At 42.6% G+C, this 20,290-nt stretch overlaps 1 protein-coding gene across 1 annotated transcript in view; it reads right to left on the minus strand.

Annotated features, from left to right (window-relative positions):
• gse1b (Gse1 coiled-coil protein b) overlaps nucleotides 1-19,393 on the minus strand; it is a 162,099-nt gene extending 142,706 nt beyond the window's left edge. Inside the window, exon 1 of the mRNA XM_030719498.1 lies at nucleotides 17,914-19,393. Coding sequence (XP_030575358.1) covers nucleotides 17,914-19,368 — 1,455 coding nt within the window. The 5' untranslated portion in view covers nucleotides 19,369-19,393. The remainder of the gene's footprint in view (nucleotides 1-17,913) is intronic.
• Nucleotides 19,394-20,290: the final 897 nt, after the last annotated feature.

A 20,290-nucleotide genomic window follows, 5' to 3' on the forward strand; every position in this document is an offset into this window, starting at 1 on the left:
ATGGGGTGGACATCAGCATAAGAGTTGATGCTGCTATAAAGACACAACGAGATGAAAAATACAGGCACTAGACAAAACAACAGACACACTATACAGAGCTGAACAAGTCAAAGTGAATTCATATTGGAGAGTAAATTAGGAGGGGAAAGCATCATTGACTGTAACACTGGAGTGCCAAGTGCACCTCTTCACTTCCATCTGCAGCAGCTTACAGTTACTTACAAGTGCAGTAATGATACATTTACAGGTTTCATTCACAGGTCAGTGAGCAACACTCTACGCTCACCTTCGCTGTAAGGATCAGCAACTCTGAGTCCCCACAATGAACACAGCCACAAAAAAAAAAAAATGAAAGTGTATGCTTTGACTTCAAGTTTTCTATGCAAGTCTGTGTGTGTGTGTGTATGTGTGTGTGTGTGTGTGTGTGTGTGTGTGTGTGTGTGTGTGTGTGTGTGGTGAAAAGTGAGTCTTTCTTCACAGTATTCAAACTTCAAGTGACCAGCCTGCTGGGATCTGGTTCCTGTACAGTAAAAGTTTCAGTGTCTTTGTACCTTCTCTCTTGCACGGGACTCTGCATACCATAAAAAAAGCCTCTCGCTCAAAACAGACTAGCTTGGAGCCCCAGGACCCAGCACCATCCACACTTTAAGATAATCAGCAAAGAGCTATTTAAACAGGACCAGGTTACAGCCCCTCATAAAACAAATACACACAGGAATAATTGTATCAACACAGCAACCTGGCAGAGTTTGGGGGGAAAAAAAGAAAAAAGTTTCTCCGTGGGGGGTACTCGGACGTTATGCTGAAGAGTAGTGGTGGTGTTGAGGGGTGGTGTGTGGAAAGGGGTGGGATGGAAGAGGAAAAAGGGGGGGAGGAAGAAAAACAGGTCCCACAGAGCTACCGTGCAGGCGCCAGCAAAGACAGCGAGGGTGGAAAGGAGGGGAGGAGAGAGGGAAGGAGGGGGAGAAAGACCCTGGTGAAACTCTCAACAGATGCGTGAAGCCCTTGTCAGCATTCCTGCTAGGTAACGCAAGGTCAGGAGCAAGCAGGAAGACAATATGAGGACTATTTGGGCTCCCTGAGCGCCAGATGTGTTTTAATAAGAAGGCTGCCCTCCTAGCTAATAAGGTCAGCCTCTGGCTCCAGCCAGACGAGCAAACAAGTAGACTCTTGGCAGGAATTCAGCTCCAGCTTGGCACAGCCTCCCTCCCTGCTTCCTGCCTTGCTCTCTCACTCATTCACTCACTCTCTCTCACAAGCTCTGAGAGATCGATGGAAGCCGACTCTCTCTCTTTCTGTGCGGGTCTGCATGACTCATTCTGCTTCATACACCCGCCTTTTATTAGACACTTCCTTTTTTTTCTCTGAGGGAAGAGGGAGAACTACTGCCTAAAAACTGGAGCCTTTGAGAACATCTGTGCTTGAATCATGCACTAACACATGCACACCCACACACATAAGGCCGCATAAATACACACACTCAAACAAGTATAAACACAAAATTTATACCAGTTCACCTACAGAGTAGTTCACACTGACTATGCTTTACCACTGAAAGTAAAAAAGAAACTCTGCTAATGCTGATACATAAGTAATGAAAAGCTAAAATTAGTTATAAAAATAAACAGTGGACCAATAAATCTGACTCCTCCAAGGGAAAATAAAGACACGGCATCGGCGCCAGAAAAGATTGGCTTGCACTGCACTGAAAGGGAGACAGAGGAGGTGAAGAATGAGGAGGTGGAGGGAGGAAGATTTAGAGTTTAGAATGAAAATGAAGGAGGGAAAAACAAAGGATGCAGTGATCCAGAGTGAGACTGAAGAGTCCTGGCAGCTTGGGTGGAGGTGTAAGCAAGCTCCTGCCACTTCATGGAGTGCAAAAAGAAAATCGTTATCAAAGTGAAGGGCAAAATTATCCAGAAGTAATCAGAAAGCAGCAGAGAAAAAGCGATGAAGGGAACAAAGTAGTGACTTTCAAAAGGAACAACACAAGTGTTGAGTAATTTAATTTAACACACAAATCTGAATATGAGAAATGATTATGCAATTACACACTCACTGTACTGCACAGCCACCAGCCTCCTAGCTCTCTGTCATCCACTGAGGTCAAGTTGACATCATTCTGCCCTCACACAAAAAAATGACCCAATCAAGGGCAGACCCTCACAGAATGCCCCCACACACACACACACAAACACACACACACAGAAAATCCTCCATTCCCCCACCCCCCCAAATGATTAATGAAAATTGGGCACAAAACAAATTAAGGAGATTTACACACTTGTAAAATGTGATATTAATTTAACTGCACAAATATGATTGTACTGTCCTGCTGATAGACACTTGCCAAACCATTGCCTTCATGTCTAACCTATTCTTTGATGTGGGCAACTACAAACATGCGCTTAATTTCTTCACAATAAATTAATGTAATTGCAGTTTGGTTGTGCCACACAGCTTTCACAGCACTGTAACAAATTATAAAACGAGCAAACTCACCTTTTCTGGCTGGTGTAATATATTAGTGCTAAGTGCTGCCAGTGTCCCACTATAAAACAGGAAGCACCTCATCATGCAGTGAATAAATATGCAGCATCAGCCAATTTTCAATCTTTTTTTTTGCCTATCTAAAGTTAAACAGAACCTGTATTGCTATCACAAGGAAAAGATTAGCATCATATCACAAGTCCTCTGCTGTGGGCTCATGGTGGTGTGCCCTGTTTGTCCATTTGTCTGTGTTTATTGGACATAAGGTTGAGGAGAAGACGACCATCCATCAGTGGGTTAGAAAAGGTTTCTGTTCCAGGGGTTAGACCTTCCTGTTTTAAAGCTCCCAGACGGGGAACATTTGGCTAGGTGTAATTCGATATGACCTCGTCACAGCGAGTTTGAGGTTACAAGGTCAGCAGGCCTTATCATTCAGCAGCAGGCCCATGTTTCTGCTCCACACAGATACCCACTAGTCAATGACTCAAACCCACACACACACACAAACACATATGTCTGAGTTCCCACGGTTGCAGCAGGTCTAATGGTTGATGTATAGCAGCTTGTAAAGCGGGATTATTGTCAGTCCGTTTTAACAGCCTATCACAGAGATCCAACAGGACCACAGCCATGCATGTAGGCTCAGACCGCTGACCGGCTCAGCAACACTCCATAAAAGCAGCTCCGAATCCAGGCACACTTACTCAGCCAAGTACAGGAAAACAACAGAGGCAGCTTTGATCTGGACTGACAGATACTCAAGATGTTCCAGCACTCAAGATGCTCTCACGGTTGTGAACATAAACACAAAAGTTCATATTGTTTTTTAGACACAATCACAACCTTAGACCTTGCCCACACTTACAATAGAATTTTTTATTATTTTTTTTTAATGCAGTCTTATACTTTTGTTTTCATCTTTTTTTTTTCACACACAGTTAAAATTCATTGAAAACAGAGCTTTTGGAAAATTCAAACTGTTTGCAGTGTATACATACAGACAGGGCAAGTTTTAATCTGTTATTTACTGCTTCTCATTGGCCAACATGGCTTTGGGATTAGGGTTACGTCTTGCTCTTAACAGCATGCTTTAATTTTGTTTTGTGCTTGTGTAAAGGAGGACCATTTTGAGAACAAAGAAGGAAAACCTCAGGCTAAAAAAAAACAAAAAAAAAACTTCTGCATGTCTGGACTAGACCTTATGTGCAACTCTGGACAACTCTGACACCTGTGGAGCTGTGCATCGTGGGAGCTCATCCAAGGCCTGCACTGAGTCCAGCACTGAGGACACATGTTTCACATTGAGCTGAAGTCAAACAGCATCTGATCACTGTTCAACTAGCGTCAGTCTGTCTGAGGCTCTGGTCTGTAGAAATTGTTGTGCTTACTGCTCTCATCAGGCAAACCAACAGGTGGACAACAACTGGCCCGCAGAAAAGCCCACCTGGTCCGGATCCAACACAGAATGTTATATGCACAAAACAGTCTGGACATGAATAATAAAATAAACTGTCTTTAAAAGATACCAAATTCACTTAAAAACTTTTTTTGCTTACATTGCACTGTGTTTGTATATTTCAGTCATGTGTTTGGAGGGGGATCTATGGGCAATCCAGTGTTCCTCTTTCTGCACCCCCAGCCCCCACAGCGTACTGGATAGAAGCAGATGATTATTTTAATTAAAAAGAAAGAAATATAAGAAAATGTTGGTATCAGTCCGTGCCAAATTGCTATTTTATACACTGGAACTCGCCTAATGATTTAAAATTAGAATAAAATATTAGAATAACTAAATAATAAATAACTTCTCCATCAGTATGTGTAATATCCAAGCTACAACACGGATTTTAAAATATATAGCACATGACGGCAATAAATGGACACAAGCGCAAATAAGAGTGTGGCAGAGGCACATCTGTGTCAGGTGACTGTAATCTTAACAGATAAATATTTATTAGCAAGTTGCAAAGCTATCTGACCTGTGACCTACAGTGACCTTCCTCTCCTCTGAGAATATCAAGAAGCACAGCTGCTGGCAGATACGGTGCACGTAAAGACTTTGATCTTTATTACCCTTCTCCTCTTTTTGTCCTTTCTGCTTGATATGGCTTGTCCACAGTGTTTCTTTTTTTTTTTTTTTGCTATTGCAGGCATTTTCAAAATGCCTGCAATAGCAGAGTGGAAATAGCACACAGAGGTTTCACCAAGCATCACAACAAATATTAAGCGCCGGTTGCAGCAGCACTTAAAAGCACCAATATGTAGTCACATTTTTTTTTCCCCCTTATTTTGTTTAACTTATAGATGACATCAGTGAGTCCATTTGTGTACCAGTGTGTTATCACACATCTCAGTATGCTAATCTGTTTGTCACAACTAGAAAGCACTGTTCATGTTGCTTTGACTTGACTCCTCATGACTCTTCTTCATCTCACGATCGCACGCTCATGAAACTGTACCAAAGATGCGTGTGCTCTGAGAACTCATTGTTGGTACAGCTGGTGTCCCATTGCAAGACAGTTTGTAGTTTAAGCATCATTTCATTTTAAAATAATTTAATCTAATAGCATATTAAATTGATTCCTCTGTTCACAGCTGCATGTTGTTCTGTTGTAATTTGAAAAAAAAAAACATACAATTCGGCCAATTCTTAAAAACCTTTGTAAACCTTTGTCTTGTTTGAGTAAAGCATAAAAGCTGCAGAGTCATTGTACCTCTTTTTTTTTTTTTAAATATTAGTGGATCTCCTGGCATTTGGTCATATTAATTATCCTCTTTCATAGCAGAGGACTTCATAGTTCTGCATAATTTTGTACCGACAATGAAACCGATAATACAAGAAAACTCACAACTGTTCTGCATATAGATAACACCTCCAGGAAAGCAAACATATGATTGTTATCCTTAGCAAACTCTGCAGGCTTACTCAGCTCAGACAGCATTCAGCTGTGTGTCTGACCTGAAGGCCGGCAGTAAGAATGACTTATGTTTAGAGGAAATAAAGTTCGAAGCCAAATCACAATGACCCTGACAGCTTCACACAATTAGTCATACATACATATACACATTACTCATACTTATACACTCACAAGGCTGCCCCCCTCCCCCACAGTTTATGTGTATGCATTACTTCAATAGCCACTTCCTTCATACTCTCACCGAACTGTAGAAGGTTACAGGTTACAGACCATACGAGGACGCAACAAACACAACAGAAACACTTCAGTTCATCATCATCTTTACATCATGTGGATGTAAAGATAAGGTCAATTAATAAGTCTGAAAATGGGAAGAAGAAGCCTCTTTCCATAAAATGTTGGTCTGGGAGAAAAGGATAGAATAAAAATAATAACTTTTCTGTGAAAAAAAAATGTTTTTAAATCTCTCTTTTTAAAATATAAAAATATAGAATAATGTTGCGAAAAGAAATAATTCTGATTTTTTAGCCCAACTAAGAAACAAAGGCAGTATGCATACAGTGTGTGCACACATAAGCAAAAAGAACACACATGTAATTCAATCATACTGAATTACACTAAATAAGACACTTATAAACTGATACAGAGCACATAGGAGGCCAATTAATAATGTTTTTATTTTCCCAGAAAAACGGTCTAACATGTCTCAGGATCTTGGATGAACACATTGCAATACTGGCTTCCATACAAGGACTTGGATTAAAAAAATAATAAACAAAAAAAAAAAAACAAAGCCCTCCAGTACATAAGTGCTGATTCCAAGTTTGAAAAGCTTAGAAATTTCCCAGCCTTGCACACTAATTCACTCCAAAAAAAAAAAATGCTCATTCAATAACAAGTGTCTGTTTGTCTGATTGAAATCTGCTGCTTCATCTGATTTAGTCATAATGAACACAAAGTTTTGTTACTAAACTGTCTAAAAGAAGTATATTCAAAAGAGGAAAAGACAAGTAAAGGACCAGAGACAGATAAAGAAGAAGAAGTTTGGCTGACGTGTGGAGGGGGGAGGTCAGGACTTATCACTTTGGTGACCTGAAGTGATGTGAGAGAACTTGTCATCACCTTAGCAAACAAAGACAAAGAGCTTGAATGAGAAAAACAAAAGAAAAGCCCACGCAGGGAAGTACAAAAAAAAAAAAAAGAAATCCAACTGGACTTCATAAATCATCAAAGCGTGGTATACTTGTGCAGATGCACCTCTGTTGGAGTTTATGCCCCAAAGATCCATCTGTCTTCTAGAGGAAAAGTTTCAGTCATGTGGTTGTGTTCAGAAGATCACCTCCAGAATGGACACCTTTTCAGTCTTGAATGCCCCCTCCTGAAGTGTGAGATCATGTCTGCACCAAGGATGCTGCCAAAAGAGCACAGAAGCACGCACAAAATAGAGTGTGTGTGTGTGTGTGTGTGTGTGTGTATGTGTGTAAATGTGCATATGTATGTAAGCATGTGTGTGAAACAGATGGGAGGAAAGAGAGAAATTAGAGTGGGGTAAAAGAAGAGTAGCGACAGAAAGTCTGCAAGAGCATGTGTGTGTGTGTCTGTGTGTGTGTGTGTGTGTGTGTGTTGGACTGAGGGAGCCGAGAGGGGTTAGGGGGGGAAGGCAGAAGGGAGAGGGGGAGTGGTGTGGTTAGGCATCCAGAGTCAGTGAACATTTTTCTGGCAAGCTTTCTCTATGCTCCTGGCTGCTTGCCCGGCTCTGAAGCAAACTTAAACAAACTCCTGTTGCAGCCATCTGCTGGGCCCGCGGGATAAATCACAGCACTGCTCCGCTCTGTACTGCTCAGCCACACCACTATCAGGTTACTGTGTTAGCAGCTTCTCTCTCTCTCTCTCACACACACACACACACACACACACACACACACACACACACACACACACACAAACACACATGCACGCACGCACGCACACACACACACACACACACTCTCACACACACACACTCACTGTTAGGCATGCAGAAACACATTACAGTCCTCCCTCTCATCCACACAGACACACACACACACACACATACACACAGAGTAACGCGTCAGCCTGGAGCCAGGGCCTGCCATGGGGCTCACACCACCAGGAGAAGTGAGCAACATGTGGCCCTGCTAATACCACAGGGAGAGATGAAGAGGAGGACGGGGGTGGGGTGGGGGTGGGGGGTAGTGGAGAAAGGGGGGAAAAGAGGAAAGGGGGGGTGTTGAGAAAGAAAGTAGATGAATGAGGTGAAGGGGATGGGGAGAGAAGATGAGAAATGGACAGAGGACACAGCTGGAAGAACAAGATGAAAGAAAATAGAGAAAGAAGACAACCTCTGACACCCAACTTGAGCCAAGTGCTATTTTTATAGCCCCCTGTAGAAGAGGGGGACATGAATACATCTAATACCCTTCTGCCTCTGTGAGTTTTCATAACAACTTAAGCCTTTTAGGAAAGAGGATATCTGAGGATGCTGGTTTCCACATCATACCCTTCCCTCCATAATGCTTATGCGTGCAGGTTTCTCTAACATAATACTTGTCATCTTTTCCAGTAGTCTATGTTATGGCTCCTCATAAGAAATATTTTGGCTCTATAACATTGCCAATAAATCCTGACAAAAGTCTGCAATGGTGCGGCTGTACACAAAGAGGTTTTCAGATCATTTGACAGCTCAAATCTGCTTTGGTGGCTTGCCACTCTGGCTACTTCTCTGTGGCCTTGAGGGTAAGCGCTGCACATTAACCATGACTAGCACATTACTCCACACTGCACACAACTCTTGACCATGTGGGAAATACCACTTACCAAGCTGGCAGGTTGCATGTAATAATATCTAGCCTCACAGCCTTGGATTAGGATAGGTATGCGTTCAATAAGTCATAGACATAACCAGCAGCGGTAAACAGCTGCATGAAATCTCAACTTAGCATAAAAAGTAAGGAAATTTCGTATACTGTTGGAAAATGCATTTGTGGGCTGAGCAGCAGAGTTGAGTAGTGGGTTGTGGGTTGTGGCCAAATGTTCTCGGCCATTGCCAGCTTATTCTGCTATTGCCTCTCGTTTGGTGTCATTTATTGGATTGGGTGATTGCTGGTTGAAGTATGGGATGTCATCCCATAGCAATGTGTGACCAAGCTGGTGACCAGGAAAAGGAGAAGCTGCCAGGCTGTTATGTCTGTGTGTGGTTCTTCCACATGCTACTGAGACCTCTGTTTGTTAAATGAATAAATTGTTAAATTGCCAATATGTCTTGTTTCTTCAGGCTTGAATCATCCAATCCAATAAAAGACACCAAACAAGACTCAGTAGAAGAATAAGCTGTTACTTATGATTTGGCAAGTTTTTCATGGGCGCAACCCACATACTCAACTCTGCTGCTCAACCCACAAATGCATTTTCCTTACAAATGTGGCACCATTTAAGGGGAAATAAACAGGCTTTCCAACGGTATAATATTTATTGCCAAGAAGCATTGTTGCAACAAAGAAATGATCAAACAAACAAATTTCCTTAATTTTGTGCTAAAGTTTATTTTAATAACATTTCAACAGTGCCAATGGCATACTAGAAAGAGATCGCGGGCAAAATGTAACAAATAAATAATGACAAGCCTTCTGGAAGTGTCTGTGGTATCTGCCAGACAGATGCAGAAACTGTATCAGTTTATTTCTGACTCATAGACTGGTCACGTCAGTGTGGGGAAAATTCACCCATGGAAACTATTCACAATGTCTCCTGACTGACTATGTTTGTGTGTCCATGCATATGTGTTCGTGTCTCTCTGACTGTCCACTTAACGGCATGTTAAGTAAAGGTATGTGGAAGTTTACATCACCTTTCCTTGTTTGCATGATGCTCTGGATACCTACAGTAACTGAATCACAATCCAAATCAAAGGTCAAAAGTTGCCATGTTCCTCAGCCAGCTTTTCAAACAGGCAGTAGCTAAAACTGTATTACATCAACAAAGTACCACCACTGCATGGTCACTTCAACATGGAGTTGTACAGTGTACAGTGATGTACAGTGTAGAGATCAGATAATGCTAAATGTGGCAGGGCTAGTCTATATAGTCTGCATTCTTCCAGACATGCAAGTCTTTATAGCTTCATGGGAGGCTCAGTCCAAAACTCCCTCTCTGTCTCCTTCTTCCCAGCTGTCCAGAAGCTGGCAGGACAAGCTGAGTATGTGCAAGACCAGGTGGCTGAGCGTCATGTGTGGGGGTGCTGGTAAAGGAGGTCACAGCCAGCACTTGGGGATGCTTAGAGGAGGAGGGAGTAATCTAAGAAGGGAATGTCATCTTCAGCCAAAATAAGCTCCCAGAAGATCACCAGTAATGTTAATCTTTATCTCTTCTTTGGTTGGCTGACAGAAGGAGGTGAAGCAATCTGGCAACTGGTTGGTCAGAGCCAGGAGTCAGAGCCCCTGTTTACTGAGTGGAGGGGAAGAGGGTGTGTAGTATATTTAGTTCACTCTTTAGACTCCGGCTGACACCTCCAGTTGTCCTGACAGCGGGGTAAGGTTGACTCGTCCCTCTCTTCACCCCATTAAAAATATCAGCAGGGCAACAAGGCAAGAGCAGAGTGGGAAATGAAGGGGAAGAGCCAAAGAATGAAAAATCACACATAGGCAGACCTTCACCAACACTTGGGAGGTCTAAAAGAGCAAGACTAATGACTAGCACTTAATAGCAATGAATAATATCCAGTCAACTGAGAGCACAAGTTACATGTTAAATGTCTGGCAAGGAAATAGGTCTGCTATTAGCTACTGTGCTGCCATACACTCCAGTTGCATCCAGGTGCAAACCACACACGCACACATGCAGGCGCACACACACACACACACACACACACACACACACACACACACACACACACACACACACACACACACACACACACACACACACAGCTGTGGCACAATCCAGCTGCGTTTGCCAGCACGAGAGTGAACACCTGCCATTGCTCCCAACCACCTGGTAGACACACGTGCGCACACACACACACACACACACACACACACACACACACACACACACACACACACACACACACACACACACACACACACACACACACACACACAGACGCTTGCAGCTGTTCGGTATGTAAATGATGTGAAAGACTACTCTTTATGTAGATGTAAGTGTAAGTCTGCGACTGTGGGTGAATGTATGTCATGATTAGAACGCAGCTGGTAGAGATGGCTGAGCTATAGTTGCACTGCACTGTCCTCTATAATTACCACAGTCAAACCAGGTTTACTACTGTAAAGTGCCCATATTCAAGTCTGGCACAGCATGATTGCCTTTACAGCCTAACCACTATTAAACATTACCACACCATGCCAGCATTCAGTGTGCTAAAAAGTACAGAAGTTGTTGATGACAAACAGATAAAATGCACATATCTGGACAGGTCTAAAAAAAATTCAAAAACAAACACACTGGCATAAATAAATAAATAATCCAACACGGGTGCCAGAATTCTACAGAATCCACACATTTCTTACTTAGCTGGGAGACAAAAAACAAGCTAACCAGAAACAATCACAAGTATTTAATCACATATTCTCACTTTTTAAACAAAGCTAACAGTCGCATCACTCGAGGCAACTTATTCCTCTGGAGTTATGAAGGATTTATGGTACACTCTGTACTTCCTGTGATTTAAAAACAGATTCTGATGAGTAAAATCAGCAGCTTTCTCCTTTAAGCTGCTCTAAAACATATTTAAGGCTTTAACAAAAATATCCGTAGGGGCACATTTTGTTGATTGACATTTGGCTATAATAATTTATAAAGCTATTAACACAAATACAACTTGAAATGCATCTTTTTATAAACACGTGCATGACATTACCATGACCATGTACACTCCACGGACTAAAAGGCCAAAACGATCGAGATATGCAGAACAATGAACCAGAAGCAACATCCCCACATACCTGACATACACACACACACACTTACACTGACACTGTACACCCACTCTGCTGACTTGGTTTTCACAGGCGTTAGTTTTGATAAGTACAATTGACGATTCATTTTTAAACATTTACGTTTCATTGACAATAAAATTGTTTCATACAGAGGGTAAACTGAGGGCCTGCACAAAGACCCTATAAACAAGCATGATTTTAAACTCTGAATCACTAAGAAAGCTAATTAGACTGGTGCTGGCTCCTCTTCTCTTCACCCTGTACACTGCACACTTCTGCTACAACTCTGAGCTGTGTCACATCCAGAAGTTTGCTGATGACACAGCCATTGTGGGGCGTATCAGGGATGACAGAGAGGAGGAGTATAGGTTCCTGGTGAGGGACTTTGCTGTCTGGTGACACAGGAACCACCTGCAGCTCAACACTTCAAAGACCAAGGAGCCGGTCACTGACTTTAGGAAGTCCAGACCAAGGTCTTATTGAGGGAGTTGAGGTGGAGGCTGTAGACTCCTGCAAGTACCTTGGACTGTGGTTAGACAGCAAGCTGGACTGGACATGCAACACAGAACATCTGTACAGGAAGGGACAGAGCAGGTTGTACTTCCTGCGGAGGCTGTGGTCTTTTAACATCTGCAGGAAACTCTTGGAGATGTTTTATCAGTCCGTCATAGCAAGTGTCCTGTTCTACAGTCTGGTGTGCTGGGGGGGGGGGGGGGGGGGGGGGGGGGGCACATCCAGGAAGGACACATCCAAGCTGGACAAACTGATCAGGCGGGCCGGCCCTGTGGTCAACCTGAAACTGGACTCTCTGGTGAAAGTGGCAGAGAAGAGGACTATGGACAAACTACTGGACATTATGGATGATGCCAGTCACCCTCTGTGCACAGTCATCAGCAACCAGAGGACCCTGTTCAGTGACAGACTGCTCCTTCCCAAGTGTAGGACTAACAGACTAAGAAACTCCTTTGTCCCTCACGCCATCCGACTGTACAGCTCCTCTTTTTTGGGGTGTGTGTGGAGGGTGGTGGTGGTAACAGGAGGACAGAGGGAGGGGAGGAGCAGCAGCCTGAGCCCGAGCACAACACAACAAAAAAAAAATACTTGTCTGTTTTATTATTTATTCATATGTTTGTTTATTGTGATTTCTGCTGTGTTTGTGTGCCTATTCTTGTTACCTGTAAAAGCTGCTAATGGAACTTTAATTCCCCTGTTGGAATCTTCCTAAAGGGATTAATAAAGTTTTATCTAATCTAATCTTGACCTTAACAGTGACCAACCCTGAGTGTACTGCATATATAAACAGGGAAAATGTCTGCCATGATTTGCACTTAACAAAAGCACTAATCTGAATTATAAAGGCTCATATAATGCTGAAATTTTAAGATCAGAAATATAAACATCTCTCCCAACAGCATCAAAATAGTTTTACTCAAAAAAAAAAAAAAAAACTAAAATCAGAAGAGCCATGCTCTTATTCCCTCACACTTGTACTGTTAGTGAGGAGGAGGATCTTGTGTTCCTTGATTCACTCACTCTCCTTTACTTTTTGGCAATTGACTGGTTCATCTTTTAAATAATCTGCTTGGGAACTGCTGTAATCCCATTTGATACACTGATCCAGTGGGGCTGCCAGCCTACACTTTAATGCATATGATCAACAGAAATGACAAATTAGCGTCATACCTCTCATCTTTACTGCTGATCTCTCTGAAGGTTCCCAGCAGGATTGTAACACACAGATTCTTAACTGATTTAAAGTATTTTGAGCCTCTGCAGGAGCACTGCTTTCTTTCTGTCTCGTTGCATTTCCTGAACTTAAATCAAATCACATAAAAACAATTCCAGTCACATGAAAAGGCTTCTTCTTCTCCTCTGAGTGTCAGGTCAACATGAAATCATGAAAGAAATAATTTGCATTCAGTTTTCTCAATAACAATAATCGAAGTCTAAATGACTATAATCGGGGTTTGCTAAAGTAATTGCAACATTAGGCTAACGAGTGACAGCATATATTAAAAGCTAAAGCAAAAAAAAAAAAAAATGGGAGACAGGATTTCTGAATGGATACTCACAAAATGAGCCTATAACCGGTCTAAAATTGTGATTTGGATGGAGGTCAAAACACATTTTTGAGCAATCAATGCAGAAATCCATGTAATTCCAAAAAGTTCACAAACATTTGCTCTCAACTGTGTATAGGTTTGTCTTCGCAAGGTTGAGACATAAAAGGGAAGACATAAAACACTGGAACACCTCCATCTCATCTACTCCATGTATGATCTGATCTGTCCGGTCAGATATGGGCAAGAATGCAGCACTGAGTGAGGCTAGCGGGAAGAGAGTGATTAAAGCTTTCAGAGCTAAATCAGAACCCACCTCCAGCAGCTTTGAAATTAAGCCCCTCAAATCCCGGAGGATTCCCTGTGAAACGCAAGTCTGTCCGTCAGACAGAACCACAGCTGCAGAAACATTACACAATCCACGCAATGTGAATAATTTGAATAAACATTTTTACACACGGGCAAGCAAAAGGACAGCTCACATCATATGTTAAGACAAGAAAACCTGACATGCCTGAAATGAATTATTTTAATAGACAGTATGCTGTAGTATTTCCTTTCATGATAAATGAAGAATCCTTTTTCTCCAATTTTCTTCTGGGTGGAATTTAAATCCTATTAACCCCCTCACCTTCTCTCAGCCTCCAATTCTTCTTTTTTTTCCAAATATTTCCAATTATTCATCCACATTCATCTCTTTCTCCCCTTTTTTCAACACCACATCTAAATTTGACATTGAATTCACTTCTTTCTTTAAGCTATAAATCTTCCCTGGCGACGCTGTCAAGATGCCAATGTGTTTTTACTGTGACAGCGAGCACAAGGTTGATCTTTTATTACCAAACACACATAAGCACACAATATGCAAACATGCAATAAACCAAAGAGAAATCATCCATCCATCCATCCATCCTTCCTTCCATCTACTTCCGCATATCCTTAGAGAAATCACAAACACATTAAATACCACACTACTGCATACACACAAAACAACTAAATAACGTAAAACCCGTCTCTATACTTGGAGATGTTCACCAATAACAATCCGCTCAAAACAGCCTCTGGCACTCTGCAATTCAAATATAAACAGCAAGTGTGTGGCTACACTCACACAAAAAGCTTCATTGGTGTTAGATCTACATATTATCATGCAGAATTTATCAGTGTAACGTTTAACTGACTAAGTACTTTATGACATTCTGGCAGCATGTTTGCTGTCTTTGCCATGCAGTGGAATGATGAAATGAGCAGATAACTTTCGGTCAGTCACATCAAGGAGCTGGCAGGCTATAGAGAAAAAACCCAATCATTCTGCCTTCAACCTGTCACCTGTTTTGCTATGCAAACTTCTCAAACTCCTGTTGGATATAATGTGACCATCCTTCATATATGCATGCACTGTTATATTTTTTTTTAAACTTTAGTGAATGTAAAAAAAAGAAAAAGAAAAGAAAAATCAACAGCAAATGTGGCATGTGCAATAATTTGGGCACCCTTCTACTTGTAAAGTTTCAGAACTTAACTAACTTGTTGGCACTTAACTAATATGGAAGTAAGAAAAGTGGTCTAAGCCTAATTCGGTTTAGAAACAGATCTGCAAACAGATGCGTTTAAAATTGTGCCCTTTGGCCCCAATCACCAAAGGTATGTTTGGAGAAAAAGAGCAGAATTGTTGATGAAAATAAAGCTTTGCTGATTTTTAACACGCAGCTGGAAACACACTGCCTTGGTGCTGTGGGGTCTCGTACAGTGAAGTGTTTCTGGGGTTTTTTAAGCCTACCCTTTAGGGTGGACAAAATAATCGTACACTGTAGCAGAGCACACTTTAACAGCCACACAAACTACATCCCCCCCCAAATGACCCGAGAGCTGAAGAAACACTCATCTAAAAGAGTCTAATTCAAACTAAACATTATGACCTTCTTGAAGGTAGAATTCATTGTAGGACTGTTGAATTAGAATGAGTTTCATTTTGTTTTTTGCCTAATACACCGCCAGCTAAGTGTAGAAAATAAATAAATAAAATAGTTGTGCAATAACACTGGGAAAAAAGTTGTTTTTTTTTAAATATCTGTTTGTTATACAGGGGTTATATACTTCCATTCAGTCTAAAATTCAAATTTTGAAAATTAGAATAAAATATTTGTCCAGGGATTTCCCAACCCACTGCATTAAGCTGTATACCATTTGCAAACCGTAAATCAGTCGACATCTGTTTCACTGAGTGCAAGTGGAAGGTCTGCTGACCAGCTGCCCCTGCCCAGCTGCAGGCTGGAAGTCTATATTTATGCACCTGTCAAAGGTTAACATGTTGGACCTGTCAAAGGTCATGTCCAACATACTAATTAAACACACAGTAGCACAACACAGAGCATTATAACATCACTTATATTTGCCAGTATGTCTGTATGCAACATGGTAGATCTCATTTCATCAGCTAATTTGTGTCTAGCAAAACAAGAAGACATATTCCAACCATGTGACACTTCAGATTATAAATAGAATAGAATAGAATAGAAAAATGTAGGACTGTGTTTATATTTACACAGCCCCCTTTACCCAACACACAGCACTAAGGAGAACCAGATGGGCACTCCCTCCTGACAGCCCAAATCCCAGTGATGACAGATCCTCTCGAGCATACAGTATGACACTAGAGGACAAAGCACCTGTTCCCCCCACAGCCCTCTTGCGCCGCCCGTTCCCCACAGAAACACTGGCACTTTCTCAGCCATGAGGTCACTGCCTCACTCAGGCCAAAACTGGCTATGCCACCTGCATACATCTTAGTCCAAAATGCGCTGCCCATGCTGCCACTGTTCTCATGTAACCCACCTTATGATCCACTAACCTTGGTGAAGAGAAAACCCTGTCCCATGATTACACTATGTCACACTAAATATATCTGGAGTGTCCCATCTCAGATGACTGCTATGAGCTCATCTAGCTCACATGTGAATGTTTAGACAGATAATAAAGACTTCAATTTAGAGATTGTAATAGCAAAATCAAGTAAGGAACATGGAGTACAACTTCATCACCCCAGATTTAAGTGTTTACCAATACAATCCAAAAAGATTTTTTTTTCCCCCTCATTTAAACAACTGAGCTGTTAATAACATATTTCTACAGACACATGTCTGAGCTCCAGATTTCAGCTAACCATGGCAAGATTTTCCAAGCATCATCTGGGCTATCCATGACACATCTCTCTCTTTACAGCAAGTGACTCAAAATTTAGGTATGCATTTGCATGTGACTTTGAGCTAATGAAGGACAGCAGAATTTTTTTTTTTTTCAACAATATCCCTAACTCTTCTTTAAGGAGAAGAGGGAGAAATTAGACAGCTCCAAACAACTGCTGGGAGTGTGCAACATGCCGAGGTTGCGGAGCGTGAATAGCATCCATAGATGTTCTTCATGTGTCCTGTGTGGCCAGACTGTCAGAGCTTGTTTGCAAGACAGATCTGTCCATAGAGCCAGCTCCTCACTTCTTCATTAACATATCTCTAGCTTTGATTGAACTGCCAGTGGACATGGTCAGAAACTTTACTACTGATTATCTTGTAAAACAGAGTTCTGCGATCAACTTTATAACAGCAGATTGCATGTGTATTATTGGAAGAGGACTTGAAGAAAAATGAAACAGAAGTGTGGAAACAAGACAAAAAACACAAAAAAAAGCAGGAAAAAAGCAAAAAAAAAAAAGTATGTAATGATGAAATGATCTCTCTTCAGAGAAAGATGTACTGTTAAGAAGGCTTTCTTCACCTCATGCTGAATTATTTTCATTATCTAAACAGACTACTAGAAGAATGATTTAACTTTAATTGTATGAATTACTATTGGTGATAAACTGGTAATCCAATTAAAGATGATGACGATGACTAAAGGAAATTAGGGACATACATAAAGAAACAGAAACAGAAACCTAATAAGATTTGTTGGCTTTTCTTTTTTCATATATCTCGAGAATTTTCTGCATCATTGCCCCAAAAGACTTGCTTTAAACTAACATTTCTTCAAAATGCTCCTGGGTGGGCTCAAATCAAAATGAACTGTTCAGGTGAGACCCACTCAGTCATGCTTTCTCAAATAAAAAAAAAAAAGCCTTGTAATTCCAGTCGCCATCATTTTCTTCTGGTTTTTACATAAGTGAGTTTTGATGGAAAAGACTACAGTGTGTCTTGTCTCCATTCACACAAAACTACTGTTGTTCCCAAAGCAGAGTACATCTTTGTACTAAATGCATTTAAACATGATTATTTCTTAATCACTCCTTTAAATTGGATTCAGGGGTCAACACAGTCTGCACTGACAGACCAAATCCTTGCACACCCACTGCACTTTTTCCTATTCCATTGTCATTTGAACAAATCTTGAAAATCTTGAGTGGAATTAAAAAAACAACAGAAAAAAATAAAGAATATGACTACACCATCTCTCATCAGGCAGCTGTTTTGTTCTTACCTTATGTCCAGTCTGTGGCGACGTTGATGCTTGTTCTTTCCTCTCCCCGTCTGAGGCTCCAGGCTCCAGCCTAGCCCTGTCCTGCTGCATGCTCTGTCCCACCTGCACCATTGCCTTACATTCCTTACATGAGCCAATCACCAACCTTCTACCATCATCCACAAGGAGCATGCGTGCGCTGCGAGGTGCATATACGAACACAGGTAGTCTGGCCACAGTAACAGCGCACAGCCTACCTTGCCTGCGCTGCTCCTGCCTGCAGAAGAAACACACAAAAGCTTCACAGCTGTACTGGCGTGCCCAGGGGGAGCTGGGTGGTTGGGGGTTGGCACTGGATGAGCTAGAGGTAGAAGGGGTGGGCTGACCTAGACCTTTGCTCTCATGCTGGGCCCACTGAGTATGCAGGTCATGGTAGCAAAGCTTACAGGCTGACACCAGACCTGTGGCATCAACTGGTTTGGCACGGGGTGCAGGAGGATGGACCGTGAGAAATGGGAAGAAAGGCTCCCTCTCACCACAACGACCAGGTGGGTTGACATGTAGCTGGTATTCTCCCCCTGCACACAGCTCAACGCCACACAGGTAACACACTGACACGGAGGTGCTGGGATGTGAGGCCACCCCTGTCTGAGGGTGGGCTGATCCAGACACATCGATGGACATGGCAGCATGGTACCTGACAAGGAAAGAGCTGACAGAGGTGATGAGGTCTTCACTGAGGCTAAGTCGATACGCACTCCAGATCTCCTCCAGAATAAAATGGCACTGTGGACAGCAGTGCACACGGCCATTCCTCACCCCCCGTGCATTAGGGGGGCAAGGCAACATATTGATGAAAGGAAAGTACATCACACCGCGGGATTTGCCAACACCTGCCTGTGCATATGCTACTCTCATTTCTCCTCTGCACTCCTGACCACAGAGGAAGCAGGCCTCACGGGAAGCCTTAGGTTCAGGTATGCATTCCATGGGCCCTGAGGATTTTCCCTCATGCTGATGAAACTGGGAAGGATGAAGTTCAGTGGTGGTCTGGTTGAGGGGGACTACATACAAACGCTGAAGGACAGGCACATCAGCCAGCTGAAAGCTCTGCCACTGCTGCAAGAGAGAAGTATGGCAACTGCCACAGACAAAAGTTGTACCTGCTGGACTAATAGGTACTGCATTATGGGGTGGGGAATGAAGCCATAGGAAGGGAAAGAAGGGCTCACCCTGTGCCCTCTCTTGTTTCTGAACACTGACTTTAAAACACCCATCATGTCTGAGCCCAGCGCCACAGATGTAGCACACACACTCTTCTGGACTGGAGTTTGCAGCGTGGCGTGGCTGATCTATGGCAGGTCTAAGTTGAGCTGTCCGGTCTGTTTTGCGATCATACATGTCCCTGTCATCATCGCTTGTAATGTTAATCTCATCTTCAGAGTTGTCAGAGTTATTATCCCTGGGAAGAGCCATGTTACATTTAGAGATGACAGCAGCGGTGCCAGCAGAAGACGCAGAAGTGTTTGAGTTATCCTCGCCTTTTCCCTGGTACAGCAGCGATGGGTGCTTGGAAGGAGCATAGCTGCTGTCAGCAACACGCTGAATCTGATGCGGCTCCACATGTCTGACATACTCCTCCTCCAGCCATCGCCTGTTGCGCATAATGACCCCGTTGTCTTGCACAGGTGTGACAGAGGGAGAGCTGTCATAGCATCGCTGAGGGAATCTCTCCTGGGATTTTGCCAGAGATTCTGGTGACCGACAGATATTATTCATAATTTTAGTACTGCGCCTCGCCGTCAGTACACTCTCCGCTTTTGGCGATCCCTGCGCCCTATAAACACCCACCGGGTAACGTATAGCCCGCTGTGTATCTGGGCTGTTTTTAATACCGACACCATTGTTTTTCCTGCAGCTTTCTCTCGGCGATTTTCCAGATGCTCTTACAAACTTGTCTTTGCCCACACCGACTCTGTCGGCAAAATCCATCTCCTGATCTGATATGTTCTCGTTTTCTGAAAAAGAAGAGAAATCTGACTCTGCGCCCCCGTCGTAGTTCTGGCTACTGACACTGATCCTCCTCTCCAGGTCATAAGAGATGTTCCACTCCTGTGGGACCCGACGAGAGTCGCACTGGTACGGACGTTTCAGCCAGTACATGCGTTTCTCAATGGGTGTCCTGCTCCGCTCGAAGGAGTTCCACTGCTCCGTTAGAAAGCAGTGGCATACGGCGCACACCAGTACATGACCATCTGGGCTCACTTCACACGCACCCGGGGCTGGCTCCTGGTTTTGCAGAAACGGAAAAAAGGGGATTCTCTCTTTTTGATATGTCACTTGCAACCTTAATTCCTTCCCTAGTGTAACTCCGCTTCCACATATAAAACAGTGAACA

Source organism: Archocentrus centrarchus, chromosome 3 (assembly GCF_007364275.1).
Source record: "Archocentrus centrarchus isolate MPI-CPG fArcCen1 chromosome 3, fArcCen1, whole genome shotgun sequence".
NCBI classification, from domain to species: Eukaryota; Metazoa; Chordata; class Actinopteri; order Cichliformes; family Cichlidae; genus Archocentrus; species Archocentrus centrarchus.